The sequence below is a fragment of the Eubalaena glacialis genome, chromosome 4, assembly GCF_028564815.1.
Source record: "Eubalaena glacialis isolate mEubGla1 chromosome 4, mEubGla1.1.hap2.+ XY, whole genome shotgun sequence".
In the NCBI taxonomy this organism is placed as follows: Eukaryota; Metazoa; Chordata; class Mammalia; order Artiodactyla; family Balaenidae; genus Eubalaena; species Eubalaena glacialis.
Window position 1 is genome coordinate 78755971 of NC_083719.1, and position 22844 is coordinate 78778814.

Genomic DNA, 22844 nt, shown 5'->3' on the forward strand with positions numbered 1-22844 from the left:
CTGTGGAAGTCTCACTGAGTTAATTTTTTCAGGGCTCATTTAAGCATTTTATTATTGCAGTCCTTCTAACCTTTTCATCCTAAGAGAACAGTTAGGCATCTTAGTTTTTATACTATTTTAAAATAGTGTACTATTTAGGGAGGGTAGTGGAAGAGGTCAGAGTAGGACATTTGTTGAATTGATTTTAAAAAGCTGAAAGAAACTAGGGATTTGAAAAGATTACATTGGACTAGTGTATTAAAGAGGGAGAAAAGAGAGGCCTTTGGGCTAAGGAGAGTGGAGAGGTTGGGATACGGGTACGAAGATGAAGTGGCCACACCAGCCATGCGTGTTTGAGAGAAACTGAGATGTTTGCAACATGTGATGGTCTCACATATGGGTCAGAGGCAGAGCAGGCACTGTGCCTGGTGGCTGTGTGTCCTTTCAGGATTTGAGGAAGCATCGCTTAGAGCCAAGGACTAACTTAGTTTATATATAGGTTTGGCCATTGGGTCACTGAGATTCAGAACAAAGGTGCTAGCTATGAAGATTCCTTTCACATAACTGTAACCTGAACTACTGCAGGATGGTTATATTTCTGCATAATGAGACCCAGAGTTGTGATTACCCTAAATGAAGTGAGCACTTTAAAGCAAATGCTTAAAAATGAGGCCAGTTTTTTTTTCTTTTGCATTTTCCTACTGAGAAGTACTCAGTTAAAATTTTAAATGGAAACTTAAAATAAAAAGGGATTTCCCTTTTTAAGAAAAAATGTACAAAAATCTAAATACAGAAATAGTTAAGTATAGTTTTTTGCTTAAGAATATTTTACTTTTGAAGAGATCATAAGAGGTTTCCTTTAAATAGTAGCTCTCTAATCCATTTTAAATACTAGGATTTACCACTGTGCCCCCCGCCTCAAAGAAAAAAAATTCCCTAGTTTTTTATTTAAGAGGAAGGGTAGAACATATGTTTTTTCTAATTTTGGGTATAGCTAGCATTATCGCTGGCTAAATGGTTTTGTGTTTGCCAGGTCTTCTTGAAAGAGGGACAGAGATGTAAGACTGTTGGGCTCTCTGCCTGTAGCTTAGGAGCTAGTTCTGATCTGTCTCTGTAATGCAATTAGACTTTTGAGGAGTAGTAGAATTTCGTCTTGGAGATCCACCAGGACTTGATATATGTGGATTTTTAGGCCAGTTTCTGGGAAAATATGAATTAGAGCCAATAACACTGGTTTCTTGCCCTCCACCAGCATGTTTTGTTTAATTTTCTATTGTTTCTCTGTTTTCTATTTCATTGATTTCTGCCCTTTATTATTTCTCCTTCTTACTTATGTTTAATTTGCTATTCTTTCCTAGTTTCTTAGGGTGGAAACTTAGATCATTGATTTTAAACCTTTTTCTTTTTCTTTTTTTTTTTTAACATCTTTATTGGAGTATAATTGCTTTACAATGGTGTGTTAGTTTCTGCTGTATAACAAAGTGAATCACCTATACATATACATATATCCCAATATCCCCTCCCTCTTGCGCCTCCCTCCCACCCTCCCTATCCCACCCCTCTAGGTGGTCACAAAGCACCAAGCTGATCTCCCTGTGCTATGCGACTGCTTCCCACTACCTATCTATTTTATATTTGGCAGTGTATATATGTCCATGCCACTCTCTCACTTCGTCCCAGCTTTCCTTCCCCCTCCCTGTGTCCTCAAGTCCATTCTCTACATCTGTGTCTTTATTCTTCTCCTGCCCCTAGGTTCTTCAGAACCATATATATATATATATATATATATATATATATTTTTTTTTTTTTTTTTTTTTTTTTTAGATTCCATATATATGTGTTAGCATACAGTATTTGTTTTTCTCTTTCTGACTTGCTTCACTCTGTATGACAGACTCTAGGTCCATCCACCTCACTGCAAATAACTCAATTTTGTTTCTTTTTATGGCTGAGTAATATTCCATTGTATATATGTGCCACATCTTCTTTATCCATTCATCTGTCGATGGACACTTAGGTTGCTTCCATGTCCTGGCTATTGTAAGTCGAGCTGCAGTGAACATTGTGGTACATGACTCTTTCTGAATTATAGTTTTCTCAGGGTATATGCCCAGTAGTGGGATTGCTGGGTCGTATGGTAGTTCTATTTTTAGTTTTTTAAGGAACCTCCATACTGTTCTCCATAGTGGCTGTATCAATTTACATTCCCACCAACAGTGCAAGAGGGTTCCCTTTTCTCCACACCCTCTCCAGCATTTATTGTTTGTAGATTTTTGGATGATGGCCATTCTGAATGGTGTGAGGTGATACCTCATTGTAGTTTTGATTTGCATTTCTCTAATGATTAGTGATGTTGAACATCCTTTCATGTGTTTGTTAGCAATCTGTATATCTTCTTTGGAGAAATGTCTATTTAGGTCTTCTGACCATTTTTGGATTGGGTTGTTTGTTTTTCTGATATTGAGCTGCATGAGCTGCTTGTATATTTTGGAGATTAATCCTTTGTCAGTTGCTTCATTTGCAAATATTTTCTCCCATTCTGAGGGTTGTCTTTTCGTCTTGTTTATGGTTTCCCTTGCTGTGCAAAAGCTTTTAAGTTTCATTAGGTCCCATTTGTTTATTTTTGTTGTTACTTCCATTTCTTTAGGAGGTGGGTCAAAAAGGATCTTGCTGTGATTTATGTCATAGAGTATGCTGCCTGTATTTTTCTCTAAGAGTTTCATAGTGCCTGGCCTTACATTTAGGTCTTTAATCCATTTTGAGTTTATTTTTGTGTATTGTGTTAGGGAGTGTTCTAATTTCATTCTTTTACATGTAGCTGTACAGTTTTCCCAGCACCACTTATTGAAGACGCTGTCATTTCTCCATTGTATATTCTTGCCTCCTTAATCAAAAATAAGGTGACCATATGTGCGTGGGTTTACCTCTGGGCTTTCTATCCTGTTCCGTTGATCTATATTTCTGTTTTGGTGCCAGTAACATACTGTCTTGATTACTGTAGATATGTGGTATAGTCTGAAGTCCAAGAGCGTGATTCCTCTAGCTCCGTTTTTCTTTCTCAAGATTGCTTTAGCTTTTCTGGGTCTTTGTGTTTCCATACGAATTGTGAAATTTTTTGTTCTAGCTCTGTGAAAAATACCATTGGTAGTTTGATAGGGATTGCACTGAATCTGTAGATTGCTTTGGGTAGTATAGTCATTTTCACAATGTTGATTCTTCCAATCCAAGAACATGGTATATCTCTCCATCTGTTTGTATCATCTTTAATTTCTTTCATCAGTGTCTTATAGTTTTCTGCATAGAGGTCTTTGGTCTCCTTAGGTAGGTTTATTCCTAGGTATTTTATTCTTTTTGTTGCAATGGTAAATGGGAGTGTTTCCTTAATTTCTCTTTCAGATTTTTCATCATCAGTGTATAGGAATGCAAGAGATTTCTGTGCATTAATTTTGTATCCTGCTACTTTACCAAATTCATTGATTAGCTCTAGTAGTTTTCTGGTAACATCTTTAGGATTCTCTATGTATAGTATCATGTCATCTGCAAACAGTGACAGCTTTACTTCTTCTTTTCCGATTTGGACTCCTTTTATTTCTTTTTCTTCTCTGATTGCTGTGGCTAAAACTTCCAAAACAATGTTGAATAATAATGGTGAGAGTGGGCAACCTTGTCTTGTTCCTGATCCTAGTGGAAATGGTTTCAGTTTTTCACCGTTGAGGACGATGTTGGCTGTGGGTTTGTCATATATAGCCTTTATTATGTTGAGGTAAGTTCCCTCTATGCCTACTTTCTGGAGGGTTTTTATCACAAATGGGTGTTGAATTTTGTCAAAAGCTTTTTCTGCATCTACTGAGATGATTGTATGGTTTTTATTCTTCAATTTGTTAATATGGTGTATCACATTGATTGATTTGTGTATATTGAAGAATCCTTGCATTCCTGGGATAAACCCCACTTGATCATGGTGTGTGATCCTTTTAATATGGTGTTGGATTCTTTTTGCTAGTATTTTGTTGAGGATTTTTGCATCTATGTTCATCAGTGATATTGGCCTGTAGTTTTCTTTCTTTGTGACATCTTTGTCTGGTTTTGGTATCAGAGTGATGGTGACCTTGTAGAATGAGTTTGGGAGTGTTCCTCCCTCAGCTCTATTTTGGAAGAGTTTGAGAAGGATGGGAGTTAGCTCTTCTCTAAATGTTTGATAGAATTCGCCTGTGAAGCCATCTGGTCCTGGGTTTTTGTTTGTTGGGAGATTGTAAATCACAGTCTCAATTTCAGTGCTTGTGATTCGTCTGTTTATATTTTCTATTTCTTCCTGGTTCGGTCTCTGAAGGTTGTGCTTTTCTAAGAATTTGTCCATTTCTTCCAGGTTGTCCATTTTATTGGGATATACTTGCTTGTAGTAATCTCTCATGATCCTTTGTATTTCTGCAGTGTCAGTTGTTACTGCTCCTTTTTGATTTCTAATTCTATTGATTTGAGTCTTGTCCCCTTTTTCTTGATCAGTCTGGCTAATGGTTTGTCAATTTTGTTTATCTTCTCAAAGAACCAGCTTTTAGTTTTATTGATCTTTGCTATCATTTCCTTCATTTCTTTTTCATTTATTTCTGATCTGATCTTTATGATTTCTTTCCTTCTGCTACCTTTGGGGTTTTTTTGTTTTTCTTTCTCTAATTGCTTTAGGTGTAAGGTTAGGTTGTTTATATGAGATGTTTGTTTTTTCTTGAGGTAGGATTGTATTGCTATAAACTTCCCTCTTAGAGCTGCTTTGGCTGCATCTCATAGGTTTTGGGTCGTCGTGTTTTCATTGTCATTTGTTTCTCGGTATTTTTTGATTTCCTCTTTGATTTCTTCAGTGATCTCTTGGTTATTAAGTAGTATATTGTTTAGCCTCCATGTGTTTATATTTTTTACAGATTTTTTCCTGTAATTGATATCTAGTCTCACAGCATTGTGGTCGGAAAAGATACTTGATACGATTTCAATTTTCTTAAATTTACCAAGACTTGATTTGTGACCCAAGATAAGAACTATCCTGGAGAATGTTCCATGAGCACTTGAGAAGAAAGTGTATTGTGTTGTTTTTGGATGGAATGCCCTTAAATATCAATTAAGTCCATCTTGTTTAATGTATCATTTAAATCTTGTGTTTCCTTATTTATTTTCATTTTGGATAATCTGTCCATTGGTGAAACTGGGGTATTAAAACCCCCTACTATGATTGTGTTACTGTCGATTTCCCCTTTTATGGCTGTTAGCATTTGCCTTATGTATTGAGGTGCTCCTATGCTGGGTGCATAAGTATTTACAATTGTTATACCTTCCTCTTGGATCGATCCCTTGATCATTATGTAGTGTCCTTCTTTGTCTCTTGTAATAGTCTTTATTTTAAAGTCTGTTTTGTCTGATATGAGAATTGCTACTCCAGCTTTCTTTTGATTTCCATTTGCATGCAATATCTTTTTCCATCCCCTCACTTTCAGTCTGTATGTGTCCCTAGGTCTGAAGTGGGTCTCTTGTAGACAGCATATATATGGGTCTTGTTTTTGTATCCATTCATCCAGTCTGTGTCTTTTGGTGGGAGCATTTAATCCATTTACATTTAAGGTAATTATCGATATGCATGTTCCTATTACCATTTTCTTAATTGTTTTGTGTTTGTTATTGTAGGTCTTTTCCTTCTCTTGTGTTTCCCGCCTAGAGAAGTTCCTTTAGCATTTGTTGTAAAGCTGGTTTTAGCGGTGCTGAATTCTCTTAGCTTTTCCTTGTCTGTAAAGGTTTTAATTTCTCCATTGAATCTGAATGAGATCCTTGCTGGGTAGAGTAATCGTGGTTGTAGGTTTTTCCCTTTCATCACTTTAAATATGTCTTGCCACTCCCTTCTGGCTTGCAGTTTCTGCTGAAAGACCAGCTGTTAACCTTATGGGGATTGTATGTTATTTGTTGTTTTTCCCTTGCTGCTTTTAATATTTTTTCTTTGTATTTAATTTTTGATAGTTTGATTAATATGTGTCTTGGCGTGTTTCTCCTTGGATTTATCCTGTATGGGGCTCTCTGCGCTTCCTGGACTTGATTGACTATTTCCTTTCCCATATTAGGGAAGTTTTGAACTATAATCTCTTCAAATATTTTCTCAGTCCCTTTCTTTTTCTCTTCTTCTTCTGGGACCCCTATAATTCGAATGTTGGTGCGTTTAATGTTGTTCCAGAGGTCTCTAAGACTGTCCTCAATTCTTTTCATTCTTTTTTCTTTATTCTGCTCTGCAGTAGTTATTTCCACTCTTTTCTCTTCCAGGTCACTTATCCGTTCTTCTATCTCAGTTATTCTGCTATTGATTCTTTGTAGAGAATTTTTAATTTCATTTATTGTGTTGTTCATCATCGTTTGTTTGCTCTTTAGTTCTTCTAGGTCCTTCTTAAACGTTTCTTGTATTTTCTCCATTCTATTTCCAAGATTTTGGATCGTCTTTACTATCATTAGTCTTAATTCTTTTTCAGGTAGACTGCCTATTTGTTCTTCATTTGTTTGGTCTCGTGGGTTTTTACCTTCCTCCTTCATCTGCTGTGTTTCTTTGTCTTCTCATTTTGCTTAAGTTACTGTGTTTGGGGTCTCCTTTTCGCAGGCTGCAGGTTCATAGTTCCCATTGTTTTTGGTGTCTGCCCCAGTGGCTTAGGTTGGTTCCATGGCTTGTGTAGGCTTCCTGGTGGAGGGGACTAGTGCCTGTGTTCTGGTGCATAAGCCTAGATCTTGTCTTTCTGGTGGGTAGGACTGCAACTGGTGGTGTGTTTTGGGGTGTCTGTGACCTTATGATTTTAGGCAGCCTCTCTGCTAATGGGTGGGGTTGTGTTCCTGTCTTGCTTTGTCATAGGGTGTCCAGCACTGTAGCTTGCTGGTTGTTGAGTGGAGCTTTGTCTTAGAATTGAGATGGAGATCTCTGGGAGAGCTTTTGCCGTTTGATATTATGTAGAGTCGGGAGGTCTCTGGTGGACCAATGTCCTGAACTTGGCTCTCCCACCTCAAAGGCACAGGCCTGACATCCCACCAGAGCACGAAGACCCTGTCAGCCACACGGCTCAGGAGAAAAGGAAGGGTGGGAGGGAGGGCGGAAGGAAGGAAGGAAGGAAGGAAGGAAATAAACAGAAATAGTTATTAAAGTTAAGAAATTTAAAATATTATTAAAAATTAAAAAATTAGAAAGTAATAAAAAAATAGAAAAAAGAAAGAAAGAAGCGTGCAACCAAACCAAAAAACAAATCCACCAATGATAACAAGCAGTAAAAACTATACTAAAAAAAAAAAAAAAAAAAGACGGACAGACAGAACCCTAGGACAAATGGTAAAAGGAAAGCTATACAGACAAAATCACACAAAGAAGCATACACATAGACACTCACAAAAAGAGAAAAAGGAAAAAAATATATATATCTATATGTAAAAAAATAAAATAAAATAAAGGAAGAGAGCAACCAAATCAATAAACAAATCTATCAGTGATAATAAACTTGAAATACTAAACTAAGATAAACATAAAACCAGAAACTTGTCAGTCGCATACAGCAAACCCCCAGTCTACAGTTGCTCCCAAAGTCCACTGCCTCGATTTTGGGATGATTTGTTGTCTATTCAGGTATTCCACAGATGCAGGGTATATCAAATTGATTGTGAAGATTGAATCCGCTGCTCCTGAGGCTGCTGGGAGAAATTTCCCTTTCTCTTCTTTGTTCACACAGCTCCTGGGGTTCAGCTTTGGATTGGCCCCGCCTCTGCGTGTAGGTCACCAGAGGGTGTCTGTTCCCACCCAGACAGGATGGGGTTAAAGGGGCAGCTGATTAGGGGGCTCTGGCTCACTCAGGCTGGGAGGAGGGAGGGGTACAGAATGTGGTGTGAGCCTGCGGCAGCAGAGGCCAGCATAACGTTGCAGCAGCCTGAGGCGCACCATGTGTTCTCCCGGGGAAGTTGTCCCTGGATCACAGGACCCTGCCTGTGGCGGTCTGCACAGGCTCCCGGGAGTGGAGGTGTGGATAGTGACCTGTGCTTACACACAGGCTTCTTGGTGGCTGCAGCAGCAGCCTTAGCATTTCATGCCCGTCTCTGGTGTCTGCGCTGATAGCCACGGCTTGCGCCTGTCCCTGGAGCTCGTTTAGGCGGTGCTCTGAGTCCCCTCTCCTCACGCACCCTGAAACAACTGTCTCTTGCCTCTCAGGCAGTTTTCCTGGACTCCCTCCCGGGTAGCTGTGGCGCACTAGCCCCCTTCAGGCTGTGTTCATGCATCCAACCCCAGTCCTCTCCCTGGGATCTGACCTCTGAAGCTGGAGCCTCAGCTTCCAGCCCCCGCCCGCCCTGGCGGGTGAGCAGACAAGCCTCTCAGGCTGGTGAGTGTGGGTCGGCACCGATCCTCTGTGCGGGAATCTCTCCGCTTTGCCCTCTGCACCCCTATTGCTGCGCTGTCCTCCGTGGTTCCAAAGCTTCCCCCCTCCGTCACCCCCTGTCTCCACCAGTGAAGGGGCTTCCTAGTGTGTGGAAACTTTCCTCCTTCACAGCTCCCTCCCTGAGGTGCAGATCCCATCCCTTTTCTTTTGTCTCTGTTGCTTTTTTCTTTTGCCCTACCCAGGTACATGGGCAGTTTCTTGCCTTTTGGGAAGTCTGAGGTCTTCTGCCAGCGTTCAGTAGGTGTTCTGTAGGAGTTGCTCCACATGTAGAAGTATTTCTGATGTATTTGTGGGCAGGAAGGTGATCTCCACGTCTTACTCCTCTGCCATCTTGAACGTCTTAAACCTTTTTCTAATACAGGTATTTAAAGCAGTAAATGTCTCTCAAGTTTTGATATCTTGTGTTTTTATTATTTGTTTCAAATATTTTCTAAATTCCTTGTGGTTTATTTTTGACTCATGGATTATTTAGAAGTGTATTTTCTATTTTCCAAACACCTAGAGATTGTCTAGATTCACTATTATTGGATTTTAATTGTTTCCATTGTGGTCAGAGAACATAGTCTCTAAAAAGACTGTTCCAGTCTTTTGAAGTTTATTGAGATTTATGGCCCAGCATATCGTCCATCTTGGTGAATGATCCATATGTATTCTGTAGTTGTTTGGCATAATGTTCTTTAAATGTCAGTTAGGCATTTAAATTGGTTGATAGTATCTTTCATATATTCTATGGCTGTACTTTTTTGTTGTCTACTTGTACTTTTTTGTTGTCTACTATCAATTATGAAGAGAAAGATGATAAAATCTTCAGTTATGGTTGTGGATGTTTCTATTTCTCTTGAGTTTTGCCATTTTCTGTTTATGAATTTTGAAGCTTTATTATTGGGTACATACATATTTAAGAATGGTGTCTTATCCTTATATCATTGTAAAATTTCATTCTACTTTGTTAACCTATTTGTGTCTTTAAATTTTAAATTTGTCTCTTATAGACAGCGTATAGTTGAATCTTGCTTTTTTTTTTGTTAATACAGTATGACAGTCTCTGCCCTTTAGTTGGAATGTTTAATCCACTTACAGTTCATGAAATTATTTATGTGGTTGGGTTTAAGTCTACCATTTTACCATTGTTTTCATTTGTCCCTTTTGTTTCTGTTTCTTTCTCTTCTAATGCCTTCTTTTTGGGTTAATTGAGTATTTTTTTAATATTTCCTTTTATTTACAATATTGGTTTTGTACCTATGCATGTATTAAATTACTTTTTCATTGATTATTCTAGGGCTAATAATACGCAACCTTAACTTTTCTTTTTTTTTTAAGGGAACTAGGAGAGTTGTATAGGTTTTTTTTTTTAATTTTTATTTATTTTTATTTATTTATTATTTTTGGCTGTGTTGGGTCTTCGTTTCTGTGCGAGGGCTTTCTCTAGTTGCAGCGAGTGGGGGCCACTCTTCATCGCGGTGCGCGGACCTCTCACTGTCGCGGCCTCTCTTGTTGCGGAGCACAGGCTCCAGACGTGCAGACTCAGTAGCTGTGGCTCACGGGTCCAGTTGCTCTGCGGCATGTGGGATCTTCCCAGACTGGGGCTCGAACCCGTGTGCCCTGCATTGGCAGGCAGATTCTCAACCACTGCGCCACCAGGGAAGCCCCGCAACCTTAACTTTTTAAAGTCTGTTTATAGTCAGAATTGTACCACTTCACATTTTACACCTGACCTTTCTCACTTCCTGCTTCACAGCTCCTACTCCTCAGTTGACACGTCCATTTCTCCTTCTCAATTCACAAATATACTTTAATATAATTCTTATTCACCCTCTCCATTTTTCATGCTCTTGTTATCATACCTTTTATTTTTATATATGTTCAAAACTGCTCACATGTTATTCTTGTTTTATGCAGATAGTTTTTTGTTTTTTTGTTTTTTTGGGTTTTTTTTCCGGGCTGGGCTCTGGCTTGTGGGACTTGGCGTTCATGCAGATGTTGAGCAGCTCGCGCCCAGCCCACGTGGGTGGGACTGCCCACAGCCCCAGCAGGAACTGCCACCAACACCCCATGGCTTGCTACAGAGAGGAGCCCCGTTTTCAAAGCAGGAGCGGCGCTCTCCCGCCTCCAGAGATTGTGAGGCTGCAGATAGTTTTAAAACATAGTCTTTTAAAGAAACTTTAAGAAGAATAAAAAATATAAACTTTTATTTTGTAATAACTTATTCATCATTTTTTGGTATCCTCTTTCTTTCCTGAAGATCTGAGTTTCCATATGGTATCATTTCCCTCCAGCTTGAAGAACCTTTTTTATAATTTCTTGTAGTGCACATCTGCTTGAGAAGAACTTTGTCAGCTTTCATTTTATTTGAAAGTACGTTTATCTTGTTTTTGAAGGATTTTTCACTGATATAGTATTCTGAATGGACAATTTTTTTTCTTCTAGCCCCTTAAAAATGTTGTTCTATCATCTTGTGGTCTTCATGGTTGTGATGAGAAGTTAGCATTCTTTGAATTATTTTTCTCCTGTATGTAACATATTGTTTTCGGGCTCCTTTAAAGATTTTCTCTTTATCTTTAATTTTCAGTAGTTTAACCATGATGAAGCTAGATATGATTTTCTTTGTATTTATTGTCTTGGAGTTTGATCAGCTTTTAAGTTTGGGATCTGGTAAATAGTGTTTTCATCAAACAATAAAATTTTAACTATTATTTCTTCAGATATTTTTTTCTACTTTATTCTCATGGTCTTCTTCTGGGGCTCCTATTACATATGTGTTAAACCATCTGATATTGTCCCACAAATCTCTGATGCTGTGTTCATTTTTCTTCGACTCTTTTTTTTCTTTTTATTCCTCAAATTGGTAATTGATAGTGATCTGTCAAGTTCATAGACTCTTTCTTCTGCTATGTCCAATCCAGTATTAAGTCTATTCAATGACTTGTTCATCTTAGTTATTGAACCTTTCAGTCCTAGAAGTTCCATTTTTTTCTGCCATTTGGTTCTTTTTTCTAGTTTTGATTTTTCTGCTGAGATTCCCATCTGTTCATATATTCTCCTCTGTTGTTGTTTATAAACACATTTTCCTTTACTTTTTGAGACATGTTTATAATAGCTGCTCTAAAGTCCTTACCTAGTTTAGATACTGTATTTTTAAAAAATTGCTCTGTAGAGTGTTGATTTTTGTTTTAGTGGGCAGTTTAGTTCCTGGCTGATCATCTTGTGTAGGCTTGGCTTTATATTTTGCTATGGCAGATCTGTGGAAAGCTCAAGGTTTTTTCTCAGGCTCCTTTAACCTAGCAAGACTCATCATCCATATTCTGTTTCTACTGTGGATTTTTATTAGGGCTTGGTTTTAGACTTTGTTAGTGTGAATCTAGAGTAGGCCTTACTCTGGGTGTGTCTTTACTCCTAAAGGGAAGCCTTTCTAGTGTCTCATGCTCAGAGTGTTAATGAGTTCTCTTTGTTAAGACTGGGTCAGACTGCCAGTGTTTCCCTTAAGCTGCTTGACCTCTCGTATTTCTATTCCATATTAACCTTAATACAGCCACTCTTTTGTAAGCCTTACGTAATTATGTGTCCTGCATTGGTTAAGGACTCTCAGGAAACCCTTATACAAACTTCTGTGGTCCCCCCTCTGTACACCTCCCTCCTCTGCAGTGCCCTGTCTCCGCCTCCCAGCCCTGCTCTGCTTGGACTCCAGCTCACTGTACTACAGTTAAGAATATGTCCCAAGGCAGAGAACCAAGCAAATGTGGGCTCACGCTTTCCTTCTCTCAGAGGTCACATTCTCGCTCTGTCTGTTAGTGGGTACCTGAAAATAGTTGCATCATTTTGTCCAGTTTAGTAGTTGTTTATGAGAGGAGGGAAAGTCTGGTACCAATTACTCTGTCATATTGGAAGTGGAAGTCTCCCACAGCATTTTTATATGTACTGAAGTGAACTTTAGGGTAGCTTGAAAGGGAAAAATAAATCTTAGTCTCTCTTAGAACCAAATAGGTAAAGTGAGCTTATGGTGCTTATGAACTGAATCATTTCTCTCTGATCTTCCCACCTCCCACCCCCAATTGTCCATTCACTTCTCTTCTCTCTTCACAAGGGAGACAAGGGGGGTGAGGGGAATGGAAGAGAGAGGGACCTTACTTGGATCCTGCATCCTGGGCTCTGAACCTTGGGCCTGTCAACTGGAAAATTAAATGAGGTTTGTGAAAACGCATTGTTATTAGTGGCAAAAGTAAGAATGTATGCAGGACTTTCTGTGTTTGTATTTTATGACCCTGCTTATACTTTGAGGTGTAAGCAAACAGGATGTGTCAGAGAAAGGAACTACAGTACTTAAAACTTCTTCCAAAGTTATTCAGTGTTAATGACCGCCCTTCAGATTCTGGTGAGAAAATTATATATCTAAACTTGTAACTTATTAAAGTGGGCATTGTGGTTAATAGGAAGAGGTTTTCTTTGATTGTGGTCTGGGGGTTGGGTAATGTTTTGCCAGATAAGACTTGTATAGAAAAATCAATTTTTTGTTATAAATTCTAGTCTTTTCCTTTTCTTTTTCAGCTTAAACTTCTTTAAAATAAAGCCTCTTTTTGATGGAAAAGGATTGCTCATTAGAGAAATAGTTACTTTATTTGATAATTAGCCATCCCTTCAGAAATTTAGTGAAGTTTCCATTTGGAAATGGTCTAGAAGATACAAATGCTGTCTCACACATAGAGCTTTTAGTTCTATTCAAATATGTCTTAACGGCCTCAGAAGAAGAGTACTCCTTTATTGTTAGGGCCTAGTTTGAATATAGCAAGTTGCTATAGTATACCTAATTGAATATACCAATTCTTGTATCTGCCCAAGAAGCCTTATTTAGATTAGGCTTATTCTTTAAAGTTGTTTTGGTTTGTTGATTTGAAAATACATCCCATTTCATTTCATTTTGTCAGAAAATGTGATAGCAGTTTAAAGGGACTAATGTCTGTGGGAAGTTTGCTCTTTTTATTCGAATCGTTCACTATGTTGTTTGCCATAGCTTTACTTTTTGTCCCCTTTTCTAAACTGAACCCCTCATTTAAGCACTTACTCTCTTGCCACCACCCTCTGTGCATTTTCCCTTTAGCTTCTCATCACGTCCTCCCTACATGTTTAACCCTGGATTAACCATCTGCTTTCTCTCTCTTTTTAAATTTTCATTTTTTTAAATTTTTAATTATGGTAAAATACTACATATAATACGCTTTCTCTTCTTTTAGACCTGGGCTGGTAAGCACTCTAAAGACATATTTATAGAGACTGGAGGTATGACAAATTCCGGTGGGCTTACTGAACTTCCAGGCATGCTTTGTCCCTGGGTCACCCCTGCCTGCTCCTCTCCCATAGCATCTGTTTTTTATTTTTCTCCTCAAGCCTCCTATGCCTCCTCCACAACTGCCTTGGCTCTGGGCAGATGGCCTTGCCACCTCTGTCACAGAGAACATGGAGGCTGTCTGCTGTTCACCCCCTCAGCTTGGCGTGCTCCTGTGTATCCACACCTCTTCCCTAAACTCCACCCCCTGTCCTCCAGGCCTGGAGGAGAGTGCCCAGCTCCCATCGAAGTTAGTGCCTCTACTGGAGTTCTTGATGTCTTCCTAGCCCTCTGGAATATTCCTCCAGCGTTGCCTCTTGTCTGCTCCACCTTCACATTTTGTTGTTCTTTGCTTTTCCTTCCTCACAAAAATACACCTTATTTCCATCTTAGACGCAAACAAAAACAAAAGGATTTAACACTTCTCTATGCCGTATTTTCTTTTAGTTTGACCCTATGTTTTCTCTTGGTGCACAGCTGTGTACCTTGGAAGAATTGTCTGTAGCACTTGCCTTGCCTGGTTAACTTCCCATCCTTTCTTTGGGCCACCGAGGTCAGGCTTCCGTTCCCACTGCTCCACTGAAAGTGCCTCGTAAGAGTCACTGATTCTCTGGTTGCCAAATCTAGTGGCCTCTCTCAGCTTCATCGTACTTGACCTTTCTTTCTTTTTTTTTTTTTTTTTTTTGGCCACACCCCATGGCATGCAAGACCTTAGTTCCCCAACCAGGGATCGAACCCGTGCCCCCTGCACTGGAAGCGTGGAGTCTTAACCCCACTGGACCACCAGGGAAGTCCCCTGTACTTGACCTTTCTAAGACATTTAACACCAACCACTTCCTTCTTCATGAAACTCTTCCTTTGCTTTCTACTGTCCTGATTTTCCTACCTCTGGTACATTCTTCTTCTCCTTTGCTGCCCCTCTTCAATGGTGATGTTCTCTGACTCTTACTTCCCTTTCAGTAGTCTCATCTATCTGCATGATTTTAATTATCACGTATACGCAGCTGATTCTGAAATCAGAATTTTCCACCCAGATGCTTCTTTTGAGTCCAGGCCCACATAACATAATCCTTATAACAGTCCTACAAAATAGTATTGTTTTCCATATGTATAGGTGAGGAAATTGAAGCTAAGGGATGTTTGTTAACCAGTTTGAGATCAAGCAGTCAGTGGAAGAGCCAGGATTTGAACCTCTGTCTAAAGTTAGGCTTTTAACTCTAAAGTATGCTATTAATCAAACATCTCCATCTGGCTCTCTGACAGATAAATATGTCATGTCCCATACCAAATGCCATCTCACAACTCCATTCTCAGTCCCCCACCACCACCCACACACACAAAACCAAGAGGGAGAATATGAAACCTGTATTCTCATCTCAGTGAGTGGCATTCCTTCTTCCAGTTGACGTCCAAGCCAGAATGTCATAGGGAATTGAATAGATTTCCCTCTGTCTCCATCCTACAGGCCTGTCCAGCCCAACAGAGCATCAGTTCCTGTGTATTCTCACTCTTTAACGTAACTTGTACTCATTCCCTCCTTTTCACTTCCACTGCTACCGTAATAGTTGTTAACTTTATATCCACCTGGATTGCCGTAATAGTGACAATCCAGCCCATTGCTTCTCATGTTATCTGAGCTGAAGAATCAAGGTTCCTTGTTTCTTTGTTGCAGAAATTTTGTAGCATAAAAAAATGAATAATTGGAAAACTGAAATGAAAAAAGACATGTAAAATATAAGCTCCATTTCTAAAATTACTAAATTCGATAGACATAACATTACCATCAATTAGCTATAAAAGTTTTTAAATACCAATTTTCTGTGTGTATCCTGTCGCAGACGGGTAACAAACAGTTTGTGGATTGGCACTGGTCCACAGACAACATCGAGGAGCACCCGTTCACGGTATCTGATGAAAAGAAATATCTTCAGTTTTCTTAGATTATAACCACATGGGCCTATGTTATTTAAAACTGAAATATTTCAACTAGGACGTTCTTTGTTTTGGGCTTATAGTTAGCTTGTATATGTGGATTGAAGAGGTTTTAGAAAATTTCCTGTTTCTTTAGGCTCCCTTCTTTCAATACAAATAAATCCCTTTAGAACAAAGGGTAGTCGTGTGTTACATTAAAATTTTAATGCTGAGATCAAAGTGTACTCACTTAAGAATCCAAAACAAGATTTCTTAAATAGACTTGAAGTACAGTCTTCATGGGCTACCTTAATAAAAGTGTTTTCCCTTGGTTTGATGTATTTAACTTGATATGATTGTACACACATACAAAAGTTTGCTTCTAATATGCAGTAAAAATACAGCAGATGGGTTGATGTGTTCCATTTACGAAAGATTAAAATTCTACATAGGTATTAACCTGATTGGGTGATAAATAATTAAATTAAGTTATCTGGGTGTTGCCAGGCATCTGACTAAGCCCTGGTCAAAAGATTTGGAAGTTAATGAAGTGTAGACAGGAGATGCTAAAATGGTCAGACTGCAGAATACCCCTTGGCTTTAAACAGGGCATGGCTGAGAAATCAAAGACAGAACAGCAAAGTTCCAAGGGGGTGGAATTCAGGTATGAGAATGCTGTAAATATTAAGCTGAGATTATACCTACAGTTAGTTTAGAAATTTATTAATTAAAACCGTACTGCTCAGACCCCATAGTTGTCTACATCAGGCATCAGGTCTGATAAAGAACAGAGCACATGGGCAAATACCTAAGAGAACATAATCTTCCTATATGAGGTAAAAAAAGTCAGAAAGGCCTTTTAGACATTTTAAAGTGAAAAAGCAAATTAAGCAACTAACCTGCATTACTGTACCAGGTACTTAAAACTACCACAGAAAATTTCTAACCACTGAGAGTTCATTAATAATTAAAAAATTTTTTTGAGTTCAATTACAGCAGTATTTGCTTTGTTAATGAAATGAATGAGTCTCAAACACAATTAATTATCAAAACAAAACAAAATTATGTCACAAGAAGTTGGGGCACTATAGGAAGTTTAGGAGATTAAATTCCCAAAGCAGAATGTTATAACTGTCACCCTTCTTACATTTCTAGACAAGTCACAGGAGATGGGTAGACGGCAGATTGCTGAACCCACACACCTGGAAAGTGATTAAAAGTTTTATTCAAAGAAAACTTTTAAAGCAGCATAGCTTTTATAAATTTGGGGATGGAGAGGAGGTAGGAAAAGGCAACCTCATTGGAGTCTCTATGCTCCCCAAAGCTAAAAGGAGTGAGATGAAGTGAAAAGAAAATGTATTTTTGAAAGGTAATAAAGAGAAAGGAAGAAACAAAAAGAAAATAACTTTTTAAATTTACACTGTAGCAAGTTGAGTTATGGAATAACAAGTGTTCACCAGGTGGACTGGGGTGGGAGAAATGATGACATTGCAGGCAAAGGGAACAGACAGGAAAACGGAAGTGGAGCATGGCGTAGAAGAGCAGCCTGTCTTGTCTCAGACGAGCGAGCAGTTGGGATGGCCAGAGCACACGCGAGGATGCAAAGTCCCATGCTGCCCAGGATCTGACCATGGAGAAGGCTTAGACCAGTGCTTCTCAAACTTATGTGCACATAAATCTCCTGAGGATTTGTTAAAATTCAGATTAAGGGAAGGGACTTGAGAGTCTGCTCTTCTAAATAGTTGCTGTGTGATGTAGATGCTCTGGTTCGCAGACCACACTTGGAGTAGTAAGACACCAAATTTTATCCTGATGTTTATTGGCACTTGGTTTCATGTATTATGAGCTGCCACTCTTTAGTTAGTACTTATTGAGTAGCACTAAACACATGGCATTTATGTCAAGCTAGATATTAAGGAATTTTATGTAAGTTTTGCCTTGCTGATGGTGAAATAATACTCTAAGCAACTTCATTGCCAAATACAAAAGAAATAAATAGGTACAAGCTCTCATCCTTTGAGCTAATTGAGTAGGGAGATGCAGTATAATAATCGAAAGAATCTAAAATTTGGAATCAGAGTTTTAGACCTGAGCTCTAGTATCAGTTTTGTGACTAAATAACTGTGACTTTGTGAAGGTAAATCAACTCTTATTTCTGTTTTTGGCTCGTTTGTTTTCTTGTGTCTGAAATTGTATAATACTTGCCATTTTATAGAATTATTGTGAGGATTAGAAATGATATGTATAAAGTACCTTGTAGGGAAAGGTTAATGGGGGTTTCATTTATCAAACTTTCAATCTAACCGTAGGAATTATTGATCTGTATGCTATTATTTACTCCTCTACTTTTGGAGTCTTTTTTTTTTCTTAGTGATTCTTGGCAAGTTGGAGAGTGCAGCTTTTTTGTGTGGTTTTAAAAGTTCCTACCACTACCCCACCCCAGAATCCACTTACACTTATGGTGTATTATGTGGTTGTTACAGAGGGGAATCTCTTGTACTTCTAAATGCTCTGGAAGCATGAAAAGACAGGTTGGATTGTAGTTTTATCTGATTTTTATAGTTCTTTTGTCTTTTTAAAAATTATTTCTTTTCTTTTTTTTTTTTATAAATTTATTTATTTATTTTTGGCTACATTGGGTCTTTCGTTGCTGCGTGTAGGCTTTCTCTTGTTGCGGCGAGCGGGGGCTACTCTTTGTTGCGGTGCCCGGGCTTCTCATTGCTGTGCCTTCTCCTGTTGCGGAGCACGGGCTCTAGGCGCGCGGGCTGCAGTAGTTGTGGCACATGGACTCAGAAGTTGTGGCTCGCGGGCTCTAGAGCGCAGGCTCAGTAGTTGTGGCACACGGGCTTAGTCGCTCCGCGGCATGTGGGATCTTCCCAGACCAGGGCTCGAACCCATGTCCCCTGCATTGGCAGGTGGATTCTTAACCACTGTGCCAGCAGGGAAGTCCTAAAAATTATTTCTTGATTATGGAAATTTTCTATATAATTTGCCCCTTGCAGTTTGCCGTGGAACAAAAACATCCCTCTTCCAAGGGGGAAAAAGTAATCCAACCTGTTGCTTACCCATCATTCAAACTATGAATGGGCATTCCAGCTGTGGTCCTCCCTAGGGAGAATGGAACTCAGAGAGGAGACCCACAAAGGCCATAGAAGCAGGTTTGAGCCTTTTAGGCAGGAATTCTGGGGATTCTGGTACCTAGACTGCAGAAGAGGGACATGGACTATGGATGGGCATTCTTTGATCTTACTGACTCCTCACCCTGTTGGGGACATGCACAGCTAGAGACGGGCAAAAGCCTCTAAAGCTCAGGACAAGGGCCCAGGTTGTTGGGCAGGAGTGTATTAAGGAAATCAGTATTTAATCTCGGCTGCCTTTTTTGATACTAGCCTGTTTGTTTAGCTTTCTTATTTTAAGACTGTGATATGCTCTTATCTATGCTTGAGTTTTTAATGGATGATACAAGAATATTATAAGCATCTTATTTAATTCAGCAGCTCTGAGACGGAAATAAGTCTTAGTGATTAAAAAAAAATCCTGAGATTAAACGTGGTATTATGAGCTTTTTTTTTTTTCTAACTCTGTGCCTGGTCCTTATGTTTTGGTTTTTTTAGATCGGCTTCAGCTCCCCAGGAATATGATTGAAAACAGCATGTTTGAGGAAGAACCAGATGTGGTGGATTTAGCCAAAGAACCTTGTTTACATCCTCTAGAGCCTGATGAGGTGGAATATGAGCCCCGGGGTTCACGACTGCTGGTGCGGGGTCTTGGTGAGCATGAGATGGATGAGGACGAAGAGGATTATGAGTCGTCTGCAAAGCTGCTGGGCATGTCCTTCATGAACAGGAGCTCGGGCCTTCGAAACAGTGCAGCCGGCTACAGGCAGAGCTCAGATGGGACTTGTTCAGTACCCTCTGCGAGGACCATGGTGGTCTGTGCTTTTGTCATTGTGGTTGCTGTTTCTGTAATCATGGTGATTTATCTACTGCCCAGATGTACCTTTACCAAAGAAGGCTGCCATAAAAAAAACCAATCAATGGGATTAATTCAGCCAATTGCAACTAATGGGAAGTTGTTTCCATGGGCACAAATCAGGCTTCCCACTGCCATTATGCCAGTACGCTATGAACTTAACCTACACCCAAACCTAACCTCGATGACATTCAGGGGCTCTGTGACAATTTCACTTCAGGCTCTTCAGGCCACATGGAACATAGTTCTTCACAGCACAGGCCATAATATTTCAAGAGTGACCTTTATGTCAGCAGTTTCAAGCCAAGAAAAACAAGTTGATGTCCTGGAATATCCATTTCATGAACAAATCGCCATTGTTGCCCCTGAGGCCCTTCTTGAAGGGCACAATTATACCTTGAAGATAGAGTATTCGGCAAATATATCTCGTTCTTACTATGGGTTTTATGGCATCTCCTACACAGATGAAAATAATGAGAAAAAGTATGTAGCCCTCTTAAATGATTCTGCTTCTTTGCTCTCTGATGACTTCTGCAATATGGATCCCTTTGCCCACACTAGAGACATTAACTGCAATTTTTTTTTTTAAATTTAAGAGGTTAGGTGCAAAATAGTAGAATGGTGATTTGGAAGAGTATACTCTTTCTCTCTTAGTCAAAGCCTTGAGTATGTATCATATATATGATATGTCACGGTGGGGCTGGGGGCATGCTGATGGAAGGAAATGGACAAGGATTATATCAGTTACATTCTCTATCACAAACACTTAAGTTATCTTGAGCTTTTCATATCTTATAAGATGAATCTAGTTTTCTATCACCTTCAAAGTCTCCATGTGAACCAAATATAGAAGAATACGGGTTATTCTTTCAGTCTTAGTTTCCCATTGTGTGGAACTTTTAGGAGGTGCTTACTGAGATGGAGAAAGAAAGCATGAAGAAGTGTTGTATGCTTACATATGTAATTTTTGGTATCCTTAATCTTTGCTTTTTTTTTTTTTAATGCCATTCTATTTTGGATTTCTGATGGAAAAGTAAAAGAAAAAGACATCTTGGAGAGATTAATTTTTAAAAAGTGACTTAAAACATAAAATTATTCAGCTCCCCATTTAAACCACATATTTTGTTCTTTAATCTTAGTATTCATAGATGTAGTTTGAATTTCTGGAAAGATGCAGTGCACAGTTGCATACAGACTATTCTTAAGTAGCAGTAATGTCACTTCTCTTACGAGTACAAAGTCCTTGTCAGATCTGCTTAGTGCATTGGAGCATTCTCTCATGTTCCTTTGCAAACCAGTATGTGAATTACCATTGATGGCCATTTCGCTAATGTATGTTGGTATATTGAGAAAAATAGAAATGAATATTTTAAATCTGTCTTAAGTTTTTTGATCCTTCTTAACTAGAGAAAGAGACAAAGCAAGATCTATAGTCCTATTCAGATATGTAATTTTTCTCTTTCCCCTTAATGTAATACTTTTAAAATAAATGGCATGCTGGCTCTTGCCATGAGATCTGACATGAAAAGCAAATTTATAATTGCAGGGGTAGCTTGAGGCTTCTCGGCTTTACTTCTCCTTCTATAATCTCCATCATCTCTAGGAATTATAGGATATACATAAAAACAGTGTTCTTAGTATGCAATCAGACCTTTAAGACAAATACCCTAGTCATCTCTTCCAATCAGATTATTGCCCTTGGATTCTCTTGGGCCTGTCTGTATATAATGGGAAGAATCAGTGTTGTGTGGCAGAGTGAGGTGGTTTTGGATATGGTCACTTGTTGACCCTTTGCTGTGGGCTGGATTGAGTTGTGGAAAATGCTAGCAAAATGGAAGACATTCTTTTTTTTTTTCCACACACACACTATTTTATTTTTACAAGAGATAAATAAACTGACACCAAGCATTGTAAATGGATGACCACAACAGAAGCAACAATGATTGCAATTACCAAACACGAAACACACTCATACTATGGGAAGACATTCTTAAAATTACGAAATAGAGTATTTTTTTTTAAATAGTACTTTAAAATTTGTGAAACTCTGCTATTACAAAAAATATATAAATCCATTAACCTACCTGGTTCCATAAAATGAATGCCCCACATGATTGTATATCTTGATGCAACATAGAAGTTTAGAAGATTATTTATACCTTTCAAGAGGTCTGAAAACTGTAATTCAAAACAAGTAGATAAAGTAATTAAGGGATATATTTCTTATTGATTGGAAAATCAAAGTATGTGTAAATGTCAAACGTACTGACACTGCTTGTGGTAAAGGAACTTTACCTGTGTCCTCTAAGAAGTGGAGATGATCAGTAACCTTGCAGTTAAATCTAGAAGTTGTTGACCATAGATTTAAGGTTCTAGATAACAAACTGATACTAAAAAACTAGCAAAGGAATTTAGGGTGGAGATGTGTTTTATTTCTTTGTCCTTCAATCTCTCAGTGTCTTTTTCTCGAACTCTTGAGTCATCTTCTTAACTGGACCCCTGACCTCTAATCTTACTACAGCTTTCCCCCTCCTCTATCCCCCATCTTCCACACTGCTGCCAGACTATTTCTAGAAGTACAGACCTGACCATGTTGGTCTTTGGTTTACGATCCTTCAGCAGTTCCTCATTTTTAACAAGATTTAGTTCAATTTCTTTCAAGATCTGGGCCTTTTTTTTTTTTTTTTCTCTCACAGCCCTCACCTGCCTTAATGAACTTCATGTGCACTTTCCTGAATTCCAGTGATAATGGCAGCCCATATTTACTTGAGAACTGAAGTGCTAGAAACTGTTGCAAGCATTTTATATGTTTAGTCTTTTATCTTGTCAAACTCACTAAGAGGTGGAAATTATATTTTACTCACTTTACAGATGAGGAAGCAGAGGCACATGAAGTAATTCATTCAGCATCTTATGGCTAGCAAGTAGCAGAGGGGAACTCAAACCCAAAGTCGTTTTAACTGCAAAGACCACATTCTTAACCACTGTGGTGCACTGCCTCCTTAGTTTTCACCTCTTTACCCATTGTTATCACCAGTGCTTAGAATTCTCTTACTGACCCTCAGCTAATTCATAACTGTCCTCAGTGCTCCTGGAGGTGGTGCTCAAACTGCAACTAGTATTTCTGAAGGCAAATGCAGTCGCTAATGAAAGAACAAGCTTTGAGGTATTCAGCTTAGATAGAATAGATTGTAAGTATCATCAAGCAGAGCAGCCTTTTCAAAGGGACTTCTCTGTAA

At 38.8% G+C, this 22844-nt stretch overlaps 1 protein-coding gene across 1 annotated transcript in view; it reads left to right on the plus strand.

Annotated features, from left to right (window-relative positions):
- Nucleotides 1-22844, plus strand: part of LNPEP (leucyl and cystinyl aminopeptidase) — a 98913-nt gene that overhangs the window by 23704 nt on the left and 52365 nt on the right. Inside the window, exon 2 of the mRNA XM_061188009.1 lies at nt 19248-20088. Coding sequence (XP_061043992.1) covers nt 19248-20088 — 841 coding nt within the window. The remainder of the gene's footprint in view (nt 1-19247; nt 20089-22844) is intronic.